Here is a 27,916-nt window from a genome sequence, read left to right on the forward strand (position 1 = left end):
CAGTGTAGGCCTTGGACTAGACCACTGTTCTTATCAGTCACCAGCCAGAGCCATGCGATTTCATGTCGCGATGTGGGGCATTTACCACTGTTGTCTTTCTTTATTAATAGGTAAGCCAAATTTAAAAGCATTTTAGCAAATGTGAACGAAATTGTAAATGAAATGTGATGTAAAATCTGTTTTTATTTATATCTCCAATTCCTTCACAAGTGCCTTACTTGTGTTCCGAAGGAAGGGGTGTACTAACTGAACCCCGTCCTTCCGTCTGTCGCACATGTTTTACATGCAATGCTTTTTAATTTTTGGTCAATCGGCCACGGTAACCAAGTTGTTAAGGTGGAATGATGCACCTGGTGATTTTTCCTGTACCAATTTCTCATATATTTATAGAAACATCGGTAATAACCCCAGATCACAAGTATTTGTCGTTTATTTTTCACAATTTTTTATTCATTTCTTGAAGGAAATTGAATTTCATCAATTTTCAATTGCATACTCCAGAACTCATCATTTTTAGCTCTTCTGAGACAAAGGCTCAAAGAGCTAATGCTATGGCCATTTGTGCGGTGTGCGTAAACTTTGTTATTTGTTACAGGGTATCATTGGCCCAAGGGCTTTCATACATACTAAATAGAGGGATGTGACCCTTTAACAAGGGGAGATAATCAGGAAAATACAAACAAAAGTAGTGGTTGCTAAAAAATCTTCTTCTCAAGAACCACAGGGCAGATTATCATCAAACTTACACATAAGGATGAGGATATGTTGTAGATTAAAAATTGTTCAAGGCATTACCCTGGGGCAAAGGGCGTGGTCTCGAGGTCACTTCAAAGTTGACCTAAATTTAAAATTTTTTTAAATTCCTTAAATCTTAGATATTTTAGTCATTATAAGGACTAGGATCATCAAACTTTGACAGTTGATGCATCTTAGGACCTTGTGTCAAGTTGTCTCAAAAGTACGTCACGGTGACCTAATTTTTGAATTTTGCAGGTATTTATTTTAAAATTAATTTTGATGAATATCTTGGACACTTTGAAGCCTATGATCATCAAAACTTGTCAGTTGGTGGATCATGGGACCTTGAAATGCGTCAACTGAAAAATAGGTCACCGTGACCTACTTTCTGAATTTTATGGCTTATCAATTATAGATAGATTTTAAATTGTTATTTCAAATACCGAGAGGTTTAGAATCATCAAATCTTGTAAGTTGATGCATCTTGAGGCCTTGAAACATATTTATAAAAAAAAAGTAGGTCACAGTGACCTACTTTTTGAATTTTGCAGATATTCAAATTTCACATTTTCAATTTTAGATGCATATTTTGGGCACTGTAAAACCTAGGATCATCAAACTTTGTCAGTTGATGCGTCTTCAGTCTTCGGTTTGTGTCGACCAAAAAGTAGGTCACCGTGACCTACTTTTGGTATTTGACAGCTAAATTACTATATTTCAGACACTATTTGACCTACAATCATCAAACTTTGTCAGTTGATGCATCTTGAGTCTTCGGAGTGTATCGACCAAAAAGTAGGTCACTGTGACCTACTTTTGGCATTTGACAGTTATATTTATATATTTCAGTCACTAATTGACCTACAATCATCAAACTTTGACAGTTGATGCATCTTGAGTCAACGGAGTGTGTCGACCAAAAAGTAGGTCACCTTGACCTACTTTTGGAATTTGACGGCTATATTTATATATTTCAGATACTATTTGACCTACAGTCATCAAACTTTGTCAGTTGATGGGTCTTGCATGTTCGAAAGGTTTCGACCAAAAAGTAGGTCAACTTGACCTACTTTTGGATTTGGACACCTATATTTATATATTTCAGATACTATTTGACCTACAGTCATCAAACTTTGTCAGTTGATGCGTCTTGCATGTTCAAAGGGTGTTGACCAAAAAGTAGGTCACCTTGACCTACTTTTGGAATTGGACGGCTATATTTATATAATTCAGATACTATTTGACCTACAGTCATCAAACTTTGTCAGTTGTTGGGTCTTGCATGTTTGAAGGGTGTTGACGAAAAAGTAGGTCACCTTGACCTACTTTTGGAATTTGACGGCTATATTTATATATTTCAGATACTATTTGACCTACAGTCATCAAACTTTGTCAGTTGATGGGTCTTGCATGTTCGGAGTTCGCTGACCAAAAAGTAGGTCACCATGACCTACGATTGGAATTTGACAGCTATATTTCAATATTCAGATACTAATTGGCTTAAAATCATCAAACTTTGTCAGTTGATATTTCTTGGGTTCTCAAAATGTGTAAACCAAAAAGTAGGTCACATTCACCTACTTTTTTTGAATTCTTAGGATTTAACTAAAGATTTAGAATACTAAGAGGCTAAGAATAGAAATGGTGGGGTTGTACAATTTATCAGAAGAGCGATTCTAGGCCTTTGGGCCTCTTATTTTCTTTTGAGATATTCCTGTTTACGATATTTGAATTAAAATACCACAAAACAATATTTTTAGTCATCATGTTTTATTATTGCAAGAAAAAAGGGGTTTTATGACATCAAAATTCAATTTCTTGATAACTGGTGGTTAAATCTGTACCAACTTCTGTAAATAGAAAATGCATATGTATTGTACCGTATTGGTACCGTATAAGTTTTACATTATGACCCCTGGGTCGAGGCCTCTGCTGGTGGAATGTTAGTCCCTGAGGGTCTCTACAGTCCAGTAGATAAGACTTTGTTACTAGCTTGAAAATACGGATGTATATTTAATTGCTGTTATAAAATTTAGAAATTCATTTCAAAATTAAGGATTATCTCCCTCATGCATATTTCTTATCCGTAGACGAATTTGACTCCACTTTTTGGCACTCTGTTTTCTCCTAAAATAGCTTTAGCAAGTTTATCGTTATTTCGGATTTCAAACATTTCGGTTGAGCATGACTGAAGTAACATTATTTGTCGAAATGCGCATCTGGTGCATCAAAATTGGTACCGTATTAGTTTTACATGTATATTAATGATATGAAAAGGTGAAATTGAAAAAAAAAGTTTCTATACAGTCATATATAAATCATTTTATAAAAAATGTTGGTTTTGAAATTCCGGATGGAAGAGTTATCTTTCCAAAATAGCAAGATCGAAACAACCTGATACTTTTTGTAATACAATTATACAATTGGCATATATTTTCGGGCAAGGGCCATAATTTTTTTTCTCAGATAAGTGAGAAACGATACTAGAAGAAAACTATAGAATGCTGTTGTAAGAATAAACGTTTTTGTACAGTATTTAAGTGCACACTTGGACTAATTTATGCATACATTTGCATATGAGCAATGCAGGAAAAAAGTACATGTGCTGTTAAGGAGTGTAATATTGTCAACATTATAGGCTACTACAGTAGGATAAATATTTTGAAAAGAATTTGAGGAAATAGAAAAAATATATGCAGGCAACAAACATTTGAAACAAAATCTGTGAATTTCAAAATAAAACAACGACCACACCTTGAATTAAAATGGATGAGTGTTAACACACAAATAAATACACACATGTATACACAAAATACTACATACAGCAAAACACACACATATATACTACACACAGTGATACACACAGACACACAATACTACATACAGCAAAACACACAAATATATACTACACACAGTGATACACAATACTACACACAGCAAAACACACATATATTTAGCTCTAAAACTTCATAGTTATTTCGGATTTCAAACATTTCGGTTGAGCATCACTGAAGAGACATTATTTGTCGAAATGCGCATCTGGTGCATCAAAATTGGTACCGTATAAGTTTTACATTATAACCCCTGGGTCGAGGCTTCTGCTGGTGGACTGTTAGTCCCCGAGGGTCTCTACAGCCCAGTAGCTAAGTACTTCGTTACTAGCTTGAAAATACGGATGTATATTTAATTGCTGTTATAAAATTTAGAAATTCATTTCAAAATTAAGGATTATCTCCCTCATGCATAGCTCTTATCCTTGGACGAATATGGCTCCACTTTTTTGGCACGCTGTTTTTGGCTATATTTAGCTCTAAAACTTCATAGTTATTTCGGATTTCAAACATTTCGGTTGAGCATCACTGAAGAGACATTATTTGTCGAAATGCGCATCTGGTGCATCAAAATTGGTACCGTATAAGTTTTACACATATATATACTACACACAGTGATACACACAGACACACAATACTACATACAGCAAAACACACAAATATATACTACACACAGCGGTACACACATGTATACACAAAATACTACACACAGCAAAACACACACATATATACTACATAGAGCAATGCACACAGATAATTGGTTTTAATTAACGTATGCACTTTAATGGTGTTTCTGTCATACATCTTACAGCATCAAGTTAATTATAGAATAAAGATACTTTGATGTGTTACCTAGGGAAATGAAAATAGAAATAACATTCAATTTACATGCAAATTGAAATGACTGATAATTTGGCAACAATTAATTTCTTTTTGATCACTGGTATTTTCATCTAAATCATTTTCTGTGAATTACAATATATGAAATGTTTGTTAATGTATTTACATATTATGTTTACCTGCATTTTTCATCTGCAGACTGCATCATTACTGCATGTGTCATTAGCAACTGCTTCAAATGTAACTCATATGTTTCCTTTAAGGTAGAATAGAATATGCTAGGAAGGTTTGAAGCAGCTAATTTATTATTTACATTGTACACTCTCTCCAATACCGCAGCAAAACATACATTAAACTGATGATTAAATATATTATATACATTACATACATACATGTACATTTCAGTTACACTTCAATGTATTTCTTCTAAATTCCATAAACAAAATGATTTTAAAATAAAATTTCGATTAGATGTAAACAACCCCTTTACCTAGTTCTTCCAAAATGTCAAGTTCAACAATGCACATTCCTTCCACATACTGTTATTATGTACGTACCCCCTTAAAGTCACCATACACTTCTTCATCTACATCAGACTGATTCGTCTTCACCACTGGACTGAACAGGCGCACAATCTGACACCGAAGTAAATGTGTTCCTTTTGAGAAATGTTAACAGTCTACTTCATGGAAACTTTTAATGACTGCAATATTCTATTTTACAGCATATCGTATTTTATGTTAACTATTTATCTGATTTAGATGTTATACCATTAAACTTGAATATAAATGGTCAGAACCAATGAGACAATGTGTATTTACATGTCGCACCCTAATCTGTCATGGCTTTCACTCTTTCCTTTTAAAACAGAAGCAGAATTGAAATTCGTAAACATGCATCAAAAACACTATTTCATATTGTAAAACTTATACGGTACCCATTTTGATGCACCAGATGCGCATTTCGACAAATAATGTTTCTTCAGTGATGCTCAACCGAAATGTTTGGAATCCGAAATAACAATGAAGTTTTAGAGCTATTTTAGGGGAAAACTGTGTGCCAAAGAAAAAGTCAAATTCGTCTAAGGATAAGAGCTATGCGTGAGGGAGATAATCCTTAATTTTGAAATGAATTTCTAAATTTCATAACAGCAATTAAAAATACATCCGTATTTTCAAGCTAGTTACTTAGGTACTGGGCTGTAGATAACCTCGGGGACTAACAGTCCACCAGCAGAGGCCTCGACCCAGGGGTCATAATGTAAAACTTATATGGTACCAATTTTGATGCACCAGATGCGCATTTCGACAAATAATGTCTCTTCAGTGATGCTCAACCGAAATGTTTGAAATCCGAAATAACAATGAAGTTTAAGAGCTATAGAGATATGCAAGTACTTTCAATAATAAGGATAAGGTGACAGACATACATGTAGCATTATATGTAATCCTTTCCTTACACATGATACATGTACATTACATCTATGCATATTTTAAAAATCCATTTGATCCAGTAATGATATTAATGATGAATTGGTGATAACCATTCGTTTATTCTATATATACTAAAATGTTTGCTTGAAATACACGGCATTATAAAATCATTTGAACTCACCTTCGTTTCTTGACCGGTTGCGGTAGCTCAGTTGTAGAGCGCTCGCTTCGTACATGTAACTTAAAAGGTCGTGAGTTCGAGCCCTGCTGATATCATGGCCTCGTCAAACATTTAAGATGTAAACTTTTGGTAGTTCGATCTATTACTCCTTCACCAAATATTCGGTATTTAGAAGCGAGAGTCACGGGTCTTTAGGATATTACCTTAAAAGCGGAGGTCCCGTGTAACGGCAGACGTTGGTATGATAAAGAAATTTAGCACTAGGCTTATGGTACTTCACGTTTTCCCTGAGGTATCGCTTTGTTTATGAACAAGTTATTTTAGCGCTCGTATCCTGTCAAATATCTCCCCTTCAATAAAGCGTTGAAAGGAACTTCAACTAAATATACCTTCATGAAAAGAAGAGGTCTGTTTGCGGGTTCCTAAGCTACTTGTTACACGAGTAAATCAGTTTTTTACCGGAAGACAATGGAGTTTCACCGGAATTACCGCCATTATGACGATAGCTCATTCCCCCCTTATAGCACTCGCTTCGCAACCGTGAGGTCCGAGCTCGATTCTCGAACTCAGTTTTGCATTTAACATAAGACCCAGGTAGTGACATTTCTTTCGCTAAATACCCGGCATTAGAAACGAAAGGCACGATCGTTTAGATGTGACCTTACAAACGGGGGTGCAATTGACAGAAAAGAGAACAACGATTGTTGTTACTGTTAGCCTTTCCCACTGGAAACCGGGCTAAATTGTTCTTACTGGGGAGAAGCAGCGATAGAGTAAGATTTACTCTTAGAACTAAGATTTCCCGCTCACGTTTTTGGTTGCAATGTCAAAAAAATAAGACCGCCAGTTCGGGCTTTAAATCGATGTTTTGTACAGTGAATGCCGTAAGAAGCATACAACTCTGCCGTAAAAACTATGCATTGCTGGTTATATAAGTATATAGAAATCATCTAGATAATGCACGGTTTCATTGAAATTCATTCATGTTAAGCTGACGTATTTATATGATATATCTAAAATGTACAATGTATGATTTGGCTCCACTTTTTTGGCACGCTGTTTTTGGCTACATTTAGCTCTAACACTTCATAGTTATTTCGGATTTCAAACAGTTCGGTTGAGCATCACTGAAGAGACATTATTTGTCGAAATGCGCATCTGGTGCATCAAAATTGGTATCGTATAAGTTTTACATGATGATGCAAACACATAGTATTACATGCACTGAATTTGGTTTGAATCTGATTGATACTTACAATATACTTACTTATACTCCAACTCCCCTTTCAAAAGATGAAATTCTTCAAAACCATGCTTCAGTTTTAGACACATTTAATATCCCAGTCAATGGGTCGAATGAATATGAGTTACCGTACCTATACTGGATTCCTAAACTACATAAAAACCCTTACAAAGATGCATTGCTGGATCCAGTAAGTGCTCTAGCAAGGCCCTATCTTTGCTCCTTACGAAAATATTATCAGCTGTGAAGGAGAAACTTCAAACTTACTGTGCGACCACACATGCTAGAAGTGGTGTTAATCAAAAGTAGATTCTAAAACAAATCTAAAGAACTTTTAGTAAACTTGAAATCACAAAACTTTTCCCAAATCAATAACATCAAAATCTATAACTTTTCAACACTATACACGACCATTCCTCACGACGAATTAAAGACTAGACTTTTTGACATTATAGACAGTTGCTTCTTGAAGAAAATCGAAAAAGGAAATATTCATATCTAGTGATCAGTCATCCAAAAAATTACTTTGTTAAACACCACTCTGATTTCACGCACAAGTACTCTGAATTTGAAATAAAAAATATAGTAGAGTTCCTCATTGGCAATATCTTCGTGGTCTTTGGAAATCAGGTTTCCAACTGTCTGTTGGAATTCCCATGGGGCACGCATTGTGCTCCTTTGTTAGCTGACCTGTTTCTATATTCATATGAAGCAGAATTTATTCAAAACCCTCTACGTGAGAAGAAAAAAAATCTCTTGCTGTGGCCTTCAATTCGACATTTAGATATATCGACGACGTTGTGTCTATTAATAATGATAACTTTCATTCATATGTCGATTTGATTTATCCCTGTGAGCTCGAAATAAAAGACACCACAGAGTCGTCCACTTCTTCATACTTAGATATTTATTGAAAGTAGACATTAACAGCAATCTGACAACTGAACTGTATGACAAACGTGATGATTTTAACTTTTCCATCGTCAACTTCCCATATTTATGTAGCAATATTCCATTATCGTCTGCATATGATGTTTATATCTCTCAACTGATTCGATACGCAAGAGCTTGTTCTGCGTATAGTCAGTTTTTAAATCGAGGCAAGCTACTGACAAGCAAGTTGATGGTACAGGGATTTCAGCAGTCTCAATTGAAGTCAGCATTTCGCAAATTCTATGGTCGTTATAACGATCTAGTTCGTCAATACAACCTATCATTGGGTCAAATGCTGTCTGAAGTGTTTCATACCGATTGTTAGGCCGTTTTTGCCACACTGATTTTGACTACGGATAAGCCCGTTTACCTGATCAGGATATAGGGCTCACGGTGGGTGTTTTCGGTCGACAGGGGATGCTTACGACTCCTAGGTACCTGATCCCACCTCTGGTGTGTCCAGGGGTCCGTGTTTGCCCAACTATCTATTTTGTATTGTTTAAAGGAGGTATGAGATTAATCACTGTTCGTTATCTTCACCTTTCAATTTTGTTTTACATTGTAGGTTTCACAGTTGTTGAGGGCCTCTGCCATGACAGTGAGTTTTTAAACTTTAACTTACAATAATTCAACAGTAAACAGACTTCCCCAAAGGAAGAAGGACCTGTATATATTCGTAATCCTCCATCAGCTTTCGACTGTGGAATGTAAAAAAAAAAACACCAAGAAATATGTATGATATAAAATGTTTTTCTGAAAGAATATCAAAAAATGCATGAGATAAGCAGGGGAAGAAAGCCTTTAAAACCGTGAAACAGGTTGCCGCCTCGTCAGATGTTGTTTCATACGTCGATAGATTATTAGATTTATTAAGTAACTGGTTGTCAATTTGCAGTCTTATCTCATCTAACAAATGAAAGATGCATTTTCTTTGAAAGTCTCTAGATATTGACTTGTACAACTTGTTTGGACACTGGGTACTCAAAACCTTTTTGATGGGCATTTTTGAAATAGTTTATATAGGTTGAAATGCAAATCTACGTTAATTTTCCGCGGATGATAATTCTTAGATTCTTATTAAAAACTGGTTCCTCATATCTCTACTAATGAAAAGGTGAAGATAAAGAACAGTGATCAGTATCATAACTGCTATATTATAATAATCTATAAATGATAACAGAAAAATATTAAACCATCAAAACGTTCTCTGTATATTTTCAAGACATTTACTTAGGCGAGAAAAAATCATTTCTAGTTTTACGGATTTTTTAATACAAAGTTTGGGTAGGAGAAGGGGAAAAAAGGTGAGCCAACTTTTTTTTCAATCCTATCACACATTAAATCAAGTCTTTTGCGTTTTTTGTTGCTGGTTGCAGTCCTTTGCGATAGCATGTTGTGCACACAGGGAGCACTATCACAAAGTTTTCCTTTAGCTGATCACTGTTTGACTCTAGCTGAATGTCACAACAGTAGAAGCGGATTGGATCAAATGACATGGTGATTCCTACAATAATTAATGTATGATTGTCTTTTATAGGTATCAAAATGTTGATATCTTAAAATAGTTTCCATATCGATATTCAATCTTAAATTCTTATATTTCAATGAGAGCACCTGAATAGAATGTTTTGAGAGTTGAAGAAGAAATGCTTTTTGTCTCTGGAAGCCCCTTGTTCCCAGGGAAGACTATCAGGACAGGATTGTTGTTCGTGAATCCCTGATATGTAGTGCATATATCGAAGCCCAAACTTGGTCTATCACCTGGGTATATATAAAATAAAAACACACAAAAAATCAAGTTTAAATTGTTTTTTAATTTTCTTAGAATTTCATTTCTTAAATACAATGCACTGTCAAACCTGCGGCAAAAAGTGATTTCTTATCCTTATCCCGTTCCATAGCCTCGGTTGATGCTTTTTGAGGCTTGGCCTGACACTGTCATCTGTTCCAGTACCATATACAGTTTCAAATGACTTGCATTCCTCATTCTCCAAGACAGGATCAGGTAAAGAAAAAGAACCAATTCTTTGTACAAGGACTCCTCTAACCTTGGGGGGTTCAAACAGCAGTATGAGCAAGTATTCACATCTTTAAGACTACATTTCTTCACCTAAAAGATATTTGTACAATATAATCAATATAGTCTTATTCTTCAACTTTAACTATTTTGTTATAATACCTGAAAGCTATATTGACGTTTTCTACAGCGTCGTTGCACAACCTGATGTAATTCAGGATATTTAGACAAGTCTTTAAGTTTCTCATCTTGTTCACCATGTAGATCATGGCAAACGATCTGTGAAATGTCTAAAATCTGGGTGATTTCTGTACCCCTTCATGCATTATGGGCATAGACATTTCTATGGGTTCTTTTGAGTCTGGTAAATATGTCTTTGACAATTTGAACTGGTGCATTCACTGACTCTTTCAATGCTGGTTTCAGAGCCTCAGTTTTGTTGTTTCGTACTGCACTCATACGTCACAATGATTTCATGTTAATTTCATGTCCGCACTCCATGTCCCTGCGTGTCAGTAACACATTCTGCAGGTCAAGATTCAAAAGTAGACACCATCCGTTCAGCAGGATTGTTATAGCACAATGATTATAGGCAATGATTATGTCTAGATCTAGTGTTATTAATTCCAATATGGATGTCAGTTGAACTGAAGCAAATGTTCGTCAGTGGTCTGGTCCAACGTCTGTGTACCTTACAATGATTGGCTTGCTGGTATTGACATCATAATGACTAAAGTAAGATCTAACAATTTTGATAGTTTCTGCTGCATGTCGAAAAGGGTTTGATGGCTGACAGATTTTGTCCTTGAGAGTAATATAAACATCACCATGATAAAAAGATCCCCTACTATTGTCTGGGATGTCTGTATCCTGTTTGGTATTCATACAAAGATCGTAAAATGGCAGGTTTCTCTTTGCATGATTTGGCATACTTTTCTTGGAACTCCTTAAACATTGCTCTTGTTGCAAATTTGAGTATTTTGGCTTTGACATAATTGATTATGGGGATATCTAATGTACTTTCTCTCTCAGACTTCTCAGATTGTTTCCAAATAATGTTCATATTTCCTTAATAGTTTCCAAACTGGTATGTCAGTAAACCAACTGTAAATGGCGATTTCAGTTACTGTATCCCTGCTCGTCTGTCAGATCTCTCTGGTGGTTCAAAATCAATTAAATCAACAGGAGTGTAAACAGGAATGGTATTCAGGTGATTTATCAAAGCCTCACATGTACTTTTTGGACGGAAACACTTTCAATGATGCTAAAAGACCAGTTATCTGATTGGTTCTGTAGGTGTATGCTTTTCCTTAGAACGTTCAGTTTCTCTTTGTAGGAAAGATAAATAATTTTGTTCAGAATTTAGTAACTCCTCTAAAATGTTCTGCAGTGATGAAAATTTCCTGTCAAATATTTATAGTAGCATAATTAGAGAACCCAGTGACTCTGCTTGCAGCTACAGCTCATCTGATATCTTAATAATTAAATAAAACAATATTAATCTAATATTTTTCGAAAGAAGATAGAATTTTTAAAAATTCTTTTTTACAATATTAATTCTAGTCAAACTATCTGATGCAACAAAATTTCTCTACTTTCATTTTGAACTATTTTATTTCATTTTAAACCTTTGAATTAAAATATGAGTAGAAAATACAATACCCTTGGTTGTTGTTTGTGATGTTTTTTCCAGTCTCTGTATCCTGTAAACTATTAAAGGCTTTTTGGAATAATGTATCCTCTTTCAGTTAACTTAGAGTGAAAAGGGTCTAGATACCATAAGATGTCACACAAACTAGACAAACAACTTGTGGCCATGGACATCTGACTCGACAGGAAACAAACACGCATTTCTTTCAGAAAATCAATTCAGTCTTGAACAACCTGTCCTTTGATGTACATGTATTTTCATTTCTGAAATTTATTTGAAAAAGAAAGATATATTGTCAAAACATCCAGATCGGCAATAATTGTAATAAGTGTGCAAAAGAAACATCTGCGGATAACTCCGTTTACGTCTTGAAAATAAATCGCAACATTCAAGGTATCTCTCTAAGTTATATTGTTGTTTTAACTATCCATTGTCATATACAATTTTATATTCTTCGAGGTAGTATATGTGAACATTTCGTGTTGTTTTAGACCACTGTCATCATCTTTGTCCATCCGGGAAATACAGCTGTCTGAGTCATGACCACCTCCACAATCACGGATGTGAATGTTTTCCCGCAGACCACTGTGACGACACAGACTACCCGTGTAGTCCCCTCCAATGTCCACATAACGAATTGACGAGATGCAGCCATAACAATAAATGCGAGTGTTACTGCAACCGGGATTCACAGTGCCAAAATTGTCCAGAGCAAGGATTCTGTGTTAATGAAAAGTGTGTTTGTGAATCAAATGATTACTGTCCTCATGGTAATCCGTTCTACTGTTATAAACATTTCAACTGCCCACATAATGAATCAAAGAGATGTAACGGAGATAGGTGCGAATGTTACTGCGATTTGGACTCGGACTGTAAGAACTGTCCAGAGAAAGGCTTCTGTGTGGATGGAAATTGCGTTTGTGAATCCCATGACTATTGTCCAAAAGGAAATCACCTGTACTGCTCGTACATGCATCCAATTTGTGGAAACGGATTTACTGCTAAATGCAATTCTACAAACCACTGTTACTGCGCATATGTTCCAGACACATGCAGCGAGCATGACGTCAGCAAATGTTTCCATTTAACGTGCCAAACTGGAGAGAAAAAGTATTGCAACGGAAGGACTTGTGTATGTAAGCCGCTGGATTATTGTCAACAGAATGACGCCGACTGTGGACACAAGAACTGTGTAGATTCGTTAGGACAAGTAAAAGGGTGCATCGATGGATTGTGTCAGTGTTTAGATATCCCCGATTTTTGTGGTGGAAATGACGTAAGCACCTGTCAGCATCTCAAGTGCAACCAATATCAAGTGAAAATCTGCGATCATGGCTTGTGCAAGTGTCAGGTCAATCCATGTAAGTTCTTCTAAACGAATTTTTGTCTCAGTTTCAGACATATTCAAACAAACACAGCACGCCAGTTCAAATATAGTTATTACAGTGCTGCTTATCATTATATAAATATTGCATGTAGTTGGGGAAACATTGCAAATTTTCACCCTAAGAAAACCATTGTCAACCGAGGTTGCCAATGGTTTTTCGAGGAGTGAAAATTTCAATGTTAGCCTCAACTATATGCAATATTTGTTTTATTATACGGAATGTTATGGAAACAGGAAAGCGGAAAAACTTACGTCTATTAACAGTTGATCAATCACTGTCATGCGACATTTCGTATATCGATGCGGGTATTCCCGTTTTTAGGTCACCTGAGTAAACTCAGGTGACCTATTGCAATTGACAATTGAACATTTTTAACTTCTTCTTGATAACTACCAGTCCAATTTTTTTCAAATTTGGTATGAAGTATCTTTGGGACAAGGGGAACATAAATTGTAAATTTCAGGTCCCCAGCACCCCTGGTGCCTTAGGGGCGAGACAAAAACTGCCAAAATTGACAAATTTTCAAAAATCTTTTTCTTAAGAACCGCACATGTGTAAGAAAAACTAAATGCATGGTGATGGAGTGCAGGAAGGCCTCTACCAAAATTGTAAATTTCATGATCCCCGGGGTAGGGGTTCTGACCGGGGGGGCAAACTTGTTATATAGTGTTTATGTGTAAAACACTTAAATAACATCTTCTTAAGTGCTGTTGATACTATATTGAAACTTAATAGATATTTAGAAAGAACAGGTAGTCCTTTACCAAACATTTGATGACCCCAGGGGTAGGGGTTTTGGTATCAGGGTGGGGCCAAAATGGTCAGTTATTAAATGTGTGAACAATAGACATTTTTATCTTCTTGATAACTATTATTCCAATTCTTTTCATATTTAGTATGAAGCATCTTTGGAACAAGGAGGATATAAATTGTAAATTTCAGGATTCCTGCACCCCTGGGGCCTTAGGGGCGGGACAAAAACTGACCAAAATTTACCAATTTTCAAAAATCATCTTCTCAAGAACCGTACATGTGTAAGAAAACCTAAACGCATGGTGATGGAGAGCAGGAAGGCCTCTACTAAAATTGTAAATTTCATGATCCCCGGGGTAGGGTTCTGACCCCAGGGCGGGGCCAAACTTGGTATATAGTGTTTATGTGTAAAACACTTAAATAATACCTTCTTTAGTGCTGTTGACACTATATTGAAACTTAATAGATATTTAGAAAGAGCAGGTAGTCCTTTACCAAAATTGTAAATTTGATGATTCCTGGGGTAGGGGTTTTGGTATCAGGGTGGGGCCAAAATGGTCAATTATTAAATGTGTGAACAATAGACATTTTTAACTTCTTGATAACTATCATTCCAATTCTTTTTATATTTGGTATGAAGCATCTTTGGAACAAGGGCAACATAAATTGTAAATTTTAGGATTCCTGCAACCCTGGGGCCTTAGGGGCGGGGCAAAAACTGCCCAAAATTGACCAATTTTTAAAATCATCTCAAGAACCACACATATGTAAGAAAAACTAAATGCATAGTGATGTAGAACAGGAAAGTCTCTACCAAAATTGTAATTTTCATGATCCCCAGGATAGGGTTCTGACCCCAGGGCAGGGCCAAACATGTTATATAGTGTTTATGTGTAAAACACTTAAATAACATCTTCTTTAGTGCTATTGATACTAAATTGAAACTAAATGGATAGAGCAGGTAGTCCTTTACCAAATTGTAAATTTGATGATCCCCAGAGTAAAGGTTCTGACCCCAGGGTGGGGACAAACCCAGTATGTAGTATTTATGTGTAAGTTTGCTGATACTGTATTAAATCTAAATGCATACTTAGGTATAGCAGAAAAGGACCTACAAAAAATGGTGAATTTCAATCAAAACCCAGGGTTATGACTTTAGGATGGGTCCAAATTAGTCATATCTTTTGATGTTTTAATGTTAATACACCTATTATTTAAAGCCTTTCTTCAGTGTATGCACTTTTGAATGCAGTGAAGTTTTAAGAACACATCTTGTTTCATACTGTTGCTGAACATTAGAATTTAGCTTAGATATGAACATGAAATCTTTTCTAGATTTCTTAGCCCATGGAAGTAGTGGTACTTTTTCACTAGTATTCAGGTGACCGATAAGGCCTGTGGGCCTAGCTTGTTTATATTCCTATGAAGCAGAATTTATTCAAAAACTTCTACGTGAGAAGAAACAATCTCTTGCTGTGCCCTTCAATTCGACATTTAGATACAGTATATCGACGATTTATTATCTATTAACAACAATCATTTTCATTCATATGTCGATTCAATACATCCCAGTGAACTCGAAATAAAAGATACCACAGAGTCGTCCACGTCTGCTTCATACTTAAGATATTTTATTGAAAGTAGATATTAACGGCAAACTAACAACTCAACTTTATGACAAACGGGATGATTTCAATTTCTTCATCGTCAATTTCCCATATTTATGTAGCAATATTCCATATCACCTGTATATGATGTTTACATCGCTGAACTGATTCGAAACACAAGAGCTTGTTCTGCGTACGACCAGTTTTTAAATCGAAGCAGGCTACTGACAAACAAGTTGATGGTGCAGGGGTTCCAACAGTCTCGTTTAAAATCAGCATTTCGTAAATTCTATGGTCGTTGTAATGATCTAGTTTGCCAATACAACCTGTCATTGGGTCAAATTGTTGTCTGAAGTGTTTCATACCGATTGTTTGGCCGTTCTTGGCACACTGATTTTGACTTCAGATAACTCCGTTTACCTGATCAAAATATAGGGCTCACAGCGGGTGTGACCGGTCAACAGGGGATGCTTACTCCTCCTAGGCACTTGATCCCACCTCTGGTGTGTCCGGGGGTCCGTGTTTGCCCAACTCTCTGTTTTGTTTTGCTTGTGGGAGTTATGAGAGTGATCACTCTTCGTTGTCTTCGCCTTTCATTACAAACGCTCAAATGACGTCGTCTAACAATCTACGGCGAACCGTACGCGCATAAATTTGATGCATGTGATAATTTTTATAATATCACCCGTTGTCAAGAACTTTTACCCGTTGCTATATACTATCACCCTGGAGCGCGTGCTTTTTGTCCACAGTGGGTATTAATATGTTTTTTTCAAATGCTTCTCGACCAATCAGATTCGAGAAGTTTACATGAAAGTATAATAATGCATAATAACTGATTTTACTTCAGCTTTTTCTGAATCAATATTTTTCGAATGTTAGTGTCATTGGAAAGGTCACCATATGTTCCTTTATTACAGAATCAGATTTTATTTTGATGTTGAATAACATACTTATTTTCTGTCTGTCTCCTTTAGGGTTGATATCGCTGTGATTTTGCATTCATTAATAAGCGTTTATTTACCCTCACAGCCTGTGATGCTAACCAGGGCCTGAATGATACATGTACCATGGACAACACAGTGTTAGAGGTGAAAACAGCAGACGGCACAATTCGCTACGACAACTGTACCAGCGGCAACCACTACCCTCTCTGTGTGGACGGGCGATGTCATTGCATATTCTGGAAGGTATAGAGTAACAAGTGTCACCAGCCATTATGCTTTGTTATATTTTAAACTATGAATCATTTGGAAAATGTGAAATGATTGAAGACAGTATCAATTTTGAATCTTCGTCAAGTTCTCGGAGAGTGGTTTTTTCACGTGCAGTGTTTCAGTTAATGGTGATGAAATTGAACCAGAACGTTATATAACTCCGTTTACCTGATCAGGATATGGGGCTCACGGCGGGTGTGACCGGTCAACAGGGGATGCTTACTCCTCCTAGGCACCTGATCCCACCTCTGGTGTGTCCAGGGGTCCGTGTTTGCCCAACTATCTATTTTGTATTGCTTGTAGGAGTTATGAGATTGATCACTGTTCGTTATCTTCACCTTGCATAAGATACTTAGGTGCATATTTGGATGAAACTCTCAATTTTAAGGAACATATAAAAAGGAAATGCCGAACAGCTATGATCAATTATCTTAGGATTAAAAGTATTCGCAAATATTTGACAAAGGAAGCCACATAAATTTTGGTTTTATCTTTAATAATTTCTCATTTGGACTATTGTAATGTGATTTTATACGGCATAGCACAGATTGAAATATGTAAATTGCAAAGAATCCAAAACATGGGTGCGAAACTGGTATTAAATCGTAAGAAATTTGACAGCTCTAGGAATGCTCTCATTGATCTACATTGGTTACCTATCGATTCTAGAAATTCATTTAAGTTATTGACCATGTATAAATGGCATGTGGGCAAAGCGCCATTGTACTTAACAGAACTTTTAACGAAACAGGTACCAAATAAAAATTTGCACTCCGCTCAATCTTCTAAGAGTTGCTACATTGTTCCTTTTAACAGGCGTAAAACTTTCAGTGATAGAAGTTTCGGAACCATTGGTCCGAGACTGTGGAACAGTTTGCCGGCTGAAATAGACGGTTCAAATCTTTACATACTTTTAAAGCCAAATTGAAAACACATTTGTTTAGACAGTTTTAATGTACATGTTTTTAGTTTAGTATATGTAGAGTGTGTTTGCATGTATATGATGTATTGTTTATTCTTTTAAAGCTTTTTATATTATGCATGTACAACGCCATTGAATAATTTGTGTAAAATTAGGCGTTAAATCAAATAAAAACAGTTTCAGTTCGATAGAATGATAAATTTTAATCATCATTCCATAGAAAACATGTGGTACATATACATTTGTATCATCAAACCTAATTCCCGTTATCCATGGAACATGTGTGTGATGTACTAGTATACACAGGGGAGAGTTATCACAGACGATATATATCAATGTCTTTCATGAGAGGCGAAGGCAACGAACAATGATCAATCTCATAACTCCCACAAGCAATACAAAATAGAAAGTTTTGCAAACACAGACCCCTGAATATACCAAAGGTGGGATCAGGTGTCTAGGAGGAGTAAGCATCCCCTGTTGACCGGTCACACCTGTCCCAGGCCCTAAATCTTGATCAGGTAAACGGAGTTATCCTTAGTCCAAAAGCAGTGTTCATGGCGTTAATCATTTCAAGTATATTCCCCTTTCAGACGCCACCTCCTCTTCTGAATGTATCATCAAGTACTGCGAAAATAACAGCAACGACACCTATATTAGCAACAACACCTGTAGGAACAACACAAGCTGTAGTAGCGTCGACACCTGCATTAGCGTCGACAGCAACAGTAGCCACAACAACTGCGACAGGCGTATTTCCCAATGTTTCCTCGTCCACGGGTATTTATACGATTACATTCGACAATAATAGGATTTTTCATAGTCACATTGAAAAGCAGTGCAATAAATGTGTAGTAATGTCATTTGTTTTACGTCCCCTCAAGAAATTTTCACTGATATGTTGAGACGTCACCAGATGTAGGTGAAGTGCCACAAATTTAAATATATGCTTAGCGCTCAGGATTGTAGCAGTGATGGTTATTTATCATGCCATCGCCTGCCGCGACACTGGACTTCCGTTTTTAAGTTAATGTCCGAAAGACCCGCGATTCTCACTTTAAATGCCGAGCGTTTGGCGTAGGAGCAATCACTACCTATGTGAACATCTTAGATTTAACGCGGGCGGTCATGGCACGAGCGGGGCTCGAACTCACGACCTGCCGGTAACGAAGCGAATTCTCTACCACTGCAACCGCTATGCGTAGTAATGAGACTAATCTCCTACAGGCTGCTGAAGAAAAATAATCAATCAATCAGTGACCCTAAGCTTAAATTGTGGAAAGTATTGACTGTGCTCATCTGGATGTACACTAGACACGTGTAATCGTATCAGACACAGGTAGCTTGAGAAAGTCTTAGACATATTTGATTATCACGATTACATATGCTCAAAAATTGCTATCGCCAGGACATGCTTGCTAGGAGGCTGAGAAAGTTCTACACTGATATAAGGTCTGCCGGGGTAATAATGCATTGTCAAGAGCTTTGAGCAGTATACGCTGGAAAAGGCGCTATATAAAACCAATTATTATTATTATTATTTTCAGTGTAATACAATTTTCATTCACTGATAATTTATTTTGGTTTCTCTCCAAGTAATGCAGTACACTTAACGTTGGGTCATAGGTCGAGTCGCGGGTAACTGGAACTTGCTTTGCCCTATGCCAATGAATGACAACATGGTATAAAGATATCTAAATAATGGTATAATTATCCCATACAAAGGTCCTAAGTTACAAGTAATTTTACCCTATTATTGGTGCCTTATTTTGTTATTACTATTCCAGCGACACATCGACCAACTACAACTGCAAAACCAGGTGAGTTTCATATTGAATGTGATAGAAATTGGTCATACAGAATGTGGTAGAAGTTTGTCAAAGAAAATGTGGTAAACGTTTGTTGTTGGAAAATGAGACAAACGTTTGTCATACAAAACGTGGTAGGCATTTGCAATGCACAATGCGGTAGAAGTTTGTCATGAAATATGGCAAAAGTGTCTCTTGCAAAATGTGGTAGAAGTTTGTCATACAAAATGTGGTAGAAATTTGTATTGTCACACTGATTTTAGCTAGGGATTACTCCGTTTACTTAGTTAAGATATAGGCTTACAGCGGGTGTGACCGGTCGACATGGAATGTTTACTCCTCCTCGGTACCTGTTCCCACTACTAGTATATCCAAGGGTCCCTATTTTCCCAATTTTCTATTTTGTATTCCTTATAGGAGTTATGAGAATAAGCACTGTTCGTTATATTCACCTCTCATACACAATGTGGTAGAAGTTTCTAATAACAAAGTTTGTTATACACAATGTGGTAAAAGTTTATATACATGATTGACTGTATATTGTTTAACGTCATTTTTGAGAATATTTCACTCATATGGAGACGTCACCATTGCCGATGAAGGGCTGCAAAATTTAGGCCTATGCTTGGCGCTTATGGCCATTGAGCAGGGAGGGATCTTTATCGTGCTACACCTGCTGTAACACGGGACCTCCGTTTTTGCGGTCTCATCCGAAGGACCGCCCCTTTTAGTTGCCTTACAACAAGCAAGGCGTACTGAGGACTATTCTAACCCGAAGTTTATTATACATACGGTGGTAGGTAGATGTTTGTCATACAAAATGTAGTAAAAATTTATAATACATGTACAAAATTTAGTAGAAGTTTGTCATATAGAACCTAGTATGGGTTTGTTATACAGAATGTGGTAGAATATTGTCATATAAAACGTGGTACAAGTTTATCATACAAAATTTGGTAGAAGTTTGTCATACAAAATGTGCTAGACGTTTGTAATACAATATGTATTACAAGTTTTTCATACAGAATGTGGTGTTGAAATTTGTTACATAAAATACTATGTTATTACAAATTTATGTGGAATTTTACATCTGTAAGATGAGAGTTTTTAAATTTGTTTTTATACTAAATCATATTTTCAATTGTTTTCACAGCAGCTACATGTAGTTCCAGATCTGACTGCAACTCAATGAATACGTATCTGGAGTTTCCATTCCATATGCCTTGTCCTCCCGATCACATCAACTGTATTAACAACATGTGTATCTGCAGTCTTGAGAAGGTGAGTTCAGGAGCTAACAATTGACCAAACTTTTTAAAGTCGTTGCATCAAAGGTGAAGATAACGAACAATGATCAATCTCAAACTCCTATAAGGAATACAAAATAGAGAGTTGGGCAAACACGGACCGCTGGATATACCAGAGATGGGATCAGGTGCCTAGGAGGAATAAGCATTCCCCTTCGACCTGTCACACCCGCCGTCAGACCTACACCTTGGTCAGGTAAACGGAGTAATCTGTAGTCAAAATTAGTATGCCAAGAACGGTCTAACAATCGGTATGATACAACACAAGTTGATGTTACATGGGTTTCAACAGTATCGTTTAAAGTCAGCATGGTCGTTGTAACGATGCAGTTTGACAATACAACTTATCATTGGGCAAATGCTATCTGACGTGTTTATTTTACTTTACATCTGTAACATAAAGCTCTTAGAACCGGTTGTATGTATGGTCTCAAAATACTACTACAGCATCACATTCACAACTTTAATAACACTGTTAAAATGATGGACTGAATGGTACAGGACAGATGTTCTGTCTCTCTGTCTATCTTAATATCTATCTTAATATCCGTATGTATCTGTCTATCTTAATATCCGTATGTATCTGTCTATCTTAAAAAGTTGCAAGCGATATTTGTGACCATTTACCGGGGCATGTACCAATATTCTAGTTTGAATAAACCATGAACCCAGAAATCAAAAGGGAATTAACTTTTTACATAAAAATAAGTATCCCCATACAGAGATATAAAGCTAAGGCTTTTTCCCAGATTAATAGGAAGACACAGATTCTTCTCATTGTTTGGATTCAAGTTAGTTCGTCAATACAACCTATCATTGGGTAAAATGCTGTCTGATGTGTTTCATACCGATTGTTAAGCAGATCTTGGCACACTGATTTTGACTGGGGATAACTCCGTTTACCTGATTAGGATACAGGGCTCACGGCGGGTGTGACCGGTCAACAAGGGATGCTTACTCCTCCTAGGCACCTGATCCCACCTCTGGTGTGTCCAGGGGTCCGTGTTTGCCCAACTATTTATTTTGTATTGTTTGTAGGAGTTATGAGATTGATCGCTGTTCGTTATCTTCACCTTGCATTCAGACGATGACCCGTGGCTTTATGTTCTCTATGAGAGAATGGTGGCTTGTGGTACTTTTAAGACTTAATGAATGCTCTCTATTTGTTAACTTTTACGTTTTCTCTATTTAGATTACTACAACTCCCCCACCAACCACTACGGGTAAGTGCGCCCCCTTGTGACGTAACTAATATGGAACATCTTGTTTACAGTCGTGAATTAGTTACTAATAATCCATATTTATACTGCATGAAATTGGGTACGAGTTCCATCAGGAAACTGTATTCAACCTGTCCAACTTTTGATATGATTATACATTACTTTTGATACAAACGACTACTTGAAAATAATGAAAAATATATTGTGGTACGTGGAATGTAATGCGGTTTAAAATCGATCGATGAAAACTTTCTCACAAAACACATACAAGACTTTCTTCAGTTTTGTATACTAATTCTAAACTCTAATATGTATTCGATTGTAAACAATGTTCCTAAAATAACAAAATTTCAGCTGCACCATCAGTTTCTTGCCATCAGTGTGGAGACCCATCTTCAAATACTCCATGTGACTTAAGAGACGTTTACATGGGAAACCCGTCCCCTTGTACCAGCGGAAGTTATTGCATGACGGACGTTGTCCAAGGTGCTGACGATAGTGTCGCCATCTACAAAAGGTTTTTAATTTATAGTAATCTTATTGTACATTGGTGTCGCATACCAATAAGTCTAAACTTTTATACCCATCCATAACCGATGTACTTCCAATTCGAGTGATTTGTACATTGTCCAATAGAATTTTTCTATTTAGTATAACTTTAGTTTTCTTGAAGCTTCATGACATTAAACCAAGAAGTCGAGGAAACTTATGTATATATGTCCAAGTTAAAAATGACTAACACAGATCGGGGATGATACACATACATGTAATAAGGCCTAAATCTCGTGATTTATCTTTTGTTCAGTACTTCAGTCTCAAAGGGAATGCTGAACAAAGTAATTTTCTAAACAAGGATAAAGTATTTATAACATTATGTCACTGACATGAACGGTAAATAACAAAAGTTCTAGCACGGATCCCTGAGGCACTCCAGGGATATTAAGACATACGGTGACCAATGATTACCATAAAGCTTCCTGTGAACGATCGTCTAAATAACTTGTGAACAATTGAACAATATTTCAGCTGATAACAGTTTGTAATTAAATCAAAGTACTGATAGTACTGCAAGACGGTGGAGCGGGTAGCGAAAAGCTTAACTCAGGCGAACTTAATTAAAACAGAACACGGATGGTAATTACTTGGGTGAGGAATCATTAATGGTAATTCATTTTGTAAGTTCTCAAATGTTCAATAATTCTTAATGTGTTTATAGAATATATTTTCTTTTCTAAAGTAAAGTCTCAATCATAGAAATACTAAAAAGTAAATAATCTTAAAGATAATGGAATGTTCAAGTTCTCAAAATATTTTGACCCCGTCAAGGCATGTTGTATTTCAGTCGTGTATGTTCCTGACTTTCTGTAAATTTTTATCCTATTTTCTCTCATATAAAATGTTTAAATTCTAAACCATTAGCTATTCTTATCTTTAAATAGTTCACAGTCATGTAATTAATTAAATGATCAAGTTCTCAAACAATATCTGGAAATTTGTCATGTGTTTAAAGTATTTTCATATTAGGCGTTATTCAATAATTGTCTGAAGTCTTGGATTTCTCAATCACTAATAGAATGATGGAGTTATCAAAAAGTTATCTAAATTAGATTCGATCAGAGTATAGGGTCCTATTGGGTCCCAGGTTAGAATATGTCCTCAGTACCCCTTGCTTGTCGTAAGAAGTGACTAAATGCAGCGGTCCTTCGAATGAGAACGCAAACACCGAGGCGGTGTCAGAACAGATGTGGCACGATAAAGATCCCTCCCTGCTCAAAGGCCGTAAGCGCTGAGCATAGGCTTAAATTCTGCAGCCCTTCATAGGCAATGTTGACGTCTCCATATGAGTGAAACAATCTCGAGTGGGACGTTAAACAATATTCAACCAACAAGTATAGGGAGGATGTAAAACTCAAAACGAAGATGCAAAATTAGCTAGAAGCATTTCAACTAATTGCAGCAAGTTAGTTAGAGGATGAACTTTATCAACATCGAGAGAATCTCTATTCGGAAACAGGTTGTGGTCAGCTCAAATTAGGCGAAAAATAACATGAATAAAAACAATGCATAAATTGGACCAGAATGTGAATCCAAACTATCATAAGGATATATTTCCTGCTGAAATTACAACACAAGAAACACTGCATTTACCTAAATGTAAATCTGGGGAAAAAATCTTGTGTACCGACTGTTGTAAATGATCATGCAAGACTTCAACACAATTATTTATTAAACAAACATTTATTCCATTATAACATCATAGATAGCCCTCTCTATACTTGCGGAGAAATTGAAGATCAGGTCCTTAAAAAGAAACAATCATTGTCCATTCTAATCGTATACAATATAATGTACTTTTATCTTAAGAATAGTAGAAAGAATTGTAAGTTAAGATGTGATTAATTAGTGACTTTATAGTAAAACCAAAATGTCGGTAAACGATTGCTATACGCATCTAGAAAGGCTTTTCATATAATTTATCTTGATGAGCTGAATATATTTTCTGTTTTCCAGAAATGCATTTCTTTATTCATTTTTTTTATTGAGCAATTTTTACCAACATTTAAGATGTTCGACTTTGTGCACAAATTATGGAGAAGATTGATTTGATTTGATTTGAACATATTTCATTGTCTGGATGTTATTACAAACGGATTGAGCACAAGTTCTTAAAACTTAGAACGCCCTCTCCTATATGACATTTGATTACATTTATGATAATGTTCAAGAAATGAAACACGAAGGTATCAAAGGTCAAAAATGATTAGCTTTCATAAAGCAATTATATAATAGATTATATCTGTAGACATATAGGCTAAGTACAATTGATTAATATATACATGTATGTACAATTGATTAATATCTGCATGTAGTACGTACAAAGTAATCGCTATGTAAATTCCATCAATTAAAAACGACCAGATCTCTTTATAAATAACTGAACATAGGAAAATAATTCTTCATTTTCTGTGGAACTGATCGCGTTATCTCCCCATAATAATATATGCGTGTCTACTATATGCAAATTATCCATTCTAAAAGTAGCATTAAATATGGAGAAGATTAGTGTGAAGTTAGCGTGATTAATCTAAACAATGAGTACTGTAAAATCTGCTTTACATGTCTAGTTGAACATTAATGAACTAAGTAATATGAAAAAGTATTTTACAGTTATAAATCGAATTCCCTGACGAGGCAGCAAAATCATTTAATCTATCTATTCAGCAAAGGACAACTAAAGTTTCCCCCGATTTTTTTTCTACACAAGAGATCCATGTGCTCCATCAGACAATCAACTGACGCTTGCTGCTTGAGAAGTTGGTCATGGCCTTATGGGGAAATAATGTTTAAAACAAACTGAAGTTCTAAAGCGTGTGGTGTGATTTTTCGAATTTCTTTATTACAAATTTTCTCGAAAACACACACACACACACACACACATTATTTATTGTAGTCATTTAATTCAATTCACAAGTGAAAGTTTGGAAAAGTTCCCGGTTGTTTCCACACTAAAATAAAATGAATGTACTGTCGAACTGACAAAGTTCTTGATTTTATTAAGTAGGCAATGAATGTGGTGATTCACGCTAATTTCACTTCCATTACTGTGAATTAATGCTGGCTCAAAGCAATTGTCGCCGTTATCAACGTTGACCAATTGATTCAATTTTTATTAATAACAATAATGTCCTTTAACCAAACAGGATAGCACAATCAGTTTTTAAAAACTTGTTTACATTGTGGTCCTGAAAACATATACAAACAGCAGTATTATACAGATACAATATAAAATAGTATATATGAAGGTATGTTACGCTGAAAATAAGTAAATAATATGAAATAAATATTTGAAAAAATGTATTTGAACTATCGATGCAACTTACATAGAATTACCTTATTATAACTAGCGGTGTTTTTTTTTAATCTTTTGCTGGAGGAGAGTCTTCGCTTTGCATAATGCATACAATTATTATATCAAAGACACCGAAATTCATGAGGTGAAGGGATAATTGTTTAAAATATATGTCATTTAGATTTGATCCGATGGGCTTGATAAGTTGGAGCATTTGTTCAAACATCGTTCTTGGTACCCTCAATTACACTATAAATCAACAAACCAACAAACAAATCATATCTATCGAATAAATACCAACGGCTCCACAAATCACAAATGATTTGAAAATTGAAAAATAACGTTGAAACAAGAAATCATCCCATTCAAACAATTCACAATTGCTCATGGAAAATAGATCTTTATACTTCAGATAATAAATATTTTAACAGTATTTGCAAGAAAAAATGTACTGCGCCTTATCCATTGAATACAATTTTATACTCCGTGTGATGCCGTGAAAACACACCAGGACATTCAGTGGACACGTCGTCTTCTACGGGGGGGGGGGGGGGGGGGGGGCTGGTAGAGAAACCGCTCCTTCAAAGGCGCCGACTATTGATTACAACGCCGTTATCTTATGCATATTTATGAATCGAGTCATATACATGTAACATATCGATATTTGTGGATTATATTCGCGTATATAGCACTAAATGTTATTGAAAAAGCTTTTCAAAAATACACATATAATTTTGATAATAAAAACAACAATATATTCATGATATTTTGCCTGCAAAATTCTGTCGCTGGGGTCCCCGTGTACAATTTGTATATACAATAACACCCACAGAAGCGATAGCATAAAATAAATCGCCACCGTCTAAACAAGCGACATTTGTACCACACCCAGTTGAATATTTTTGATGATTTTAGTTTGTGTATGTCTTTTACATATACGCCCCTTAAAAACTCACTAATATCAAGACGTCACCAGCTGCAGATAAAGTCTCACAAAATTTAGACATACACATTGCGCTAATGTCTGTAGTAGTTAGGGATGCCAATAGCTGTCGCAAAATGGACCTCGATTTTAATGTCTTACCATTGAGTGAAAGCTAAATCCTTCCGAAAAGTCACGAATGACCGCGATCTACCTTCGTTGCACTCGTTAACTGCAACCCCGCCCCCTAAAAATCAGTAAAATGCTCGTACAACATACAAGCTTTGTAATGGTTGTACACAATGATTGTGACTGTCATATTCCAATGTAATTATTTTCACGACTCGTGTGTGTATATATATATATATATATATATATATATATACCAATGTAATTATTTTCACGACTCGTGTGTATATATATATATATATATATATATATATATATATATATACACTATGCATATGCCTCAATTAGTTTCTCAATCCAACTGACTGCGGACTTTTTCTAACCAGATGTGTGGACGAGCTAACCTGTCGTAATGAATGGCTGGCCCAGACTTCTGACCAGGATCGATGTCTGAAATACGCAGAAGGCGCTTTACCGGGAAAGTACACGTGTCACTACTGCTGCACAGCAGACGGCTGCAACTCGAAAGTAGTTCCGGAATCCAAATATTTCTACACGGCTTTGTCATCTACTGTCAACTGAAATAACGACATGAGAGTTATAACAGACAGTTACTCTCTGTTGTTTAAGAGGGAATTAACAAAAATAAATTTCCAATACTTCCATTGTTGTGTTGAACGAAGAAAATATAGTACATAATTGTTGATATCATACGGCATACTTATCATATTGCACATGAAAGGTGAATATAACGAACAGTGAACAATCTCATAACTCCTATAAGCAATACAAAATAGATAGTTTGGCAAGCACGGACCCCTAGACACACCAGAGGTGGGATTAGGTGCCTAGGAGGAGTAAGCATCCCCATATCTTTCCTCGGAGACCCTGTGTGATATGAACACAATTTTACAATGTATATCGCA

General features: G+C 36.0%; 1 protein-coding gene across 2 annotated transcripts; it reads left to right on the top strand.

The window, feature by feature from the left end:
- On the top strand, positions 1 to 27,655 carry LOC125648031 (tenascin-like). 2 transcript variants are annotated; one of them, XM_048874921.2, is made up of 10 exons: positions 1 to 110; positions 8,765 to 8,797; positions 12,359 to 13,228; positions 16,648 to 16,805; positions 18,348 to 18,534; positions 19,542 to 19,574; positions 20,716 to 20,843; positions 22,062 to 22,092; positions 22,444 to 22,606; positions 27,377 to 27,655. In XM_048874921.2, the coding sequence occupies exons 1-10, from the start codon at positions 53 to 55 to the stop codon at positions 27,570 to 27,572; spliced, it is 1,857 nt and encodes a 618-aa protein (XP_048730878.2). In that variant the 5' UTR covers positions 1 to 52; the 3' UTR covers positions 27,573 to 27,655. The 2 variants fall into 2 exon arrangements, with proteins under 2 accessions (XP_048730878.2, XP_048730879.2); XM_048874922.2 differs by lacking the exon at positions 19,542 to 19,574.
- Positions 27,656 to 27,916: the final 261 nt, after the last annotated feature.

The sequence above is a fragment of the Ostrea edulis genome, chromosome 6, assembly GCF_947568905.1.
Source record: "Ostrea edulis chromosome 6, xbOstEdul1.1, whole genome shotgun sequence".
NCBI lineage: Eukaryota > Metazoa > Mollusca > Bivalvia > Ostreida > Ostreidae > Ostrea > Ostrea edulis.

Bases quoted from the DNA above. Each gene is read 5' to 3' on its own strand.
- LOC125648031 (XM_048874921.2), top strand. From the start codon at position 53: ATGCGATTTCATGTCGCGATGTGGGGCATTTACCACTGTTGTCTTTCT. The intron at 111-8,764 runs GTAAGCCAAATT...TTTACATTGTAG, and splicing joins TTGTCTTTCTTTATTAATAG to GTTTCACAGTTGTTGAGGGC. The intron at 22,607-27,376 runs GTTTTTAATTTA...TTTTCTAACCAG, and splicing joins AGTGTCGCCATCTACAAAAG to ATGTGTGGACGAGCTAACCT.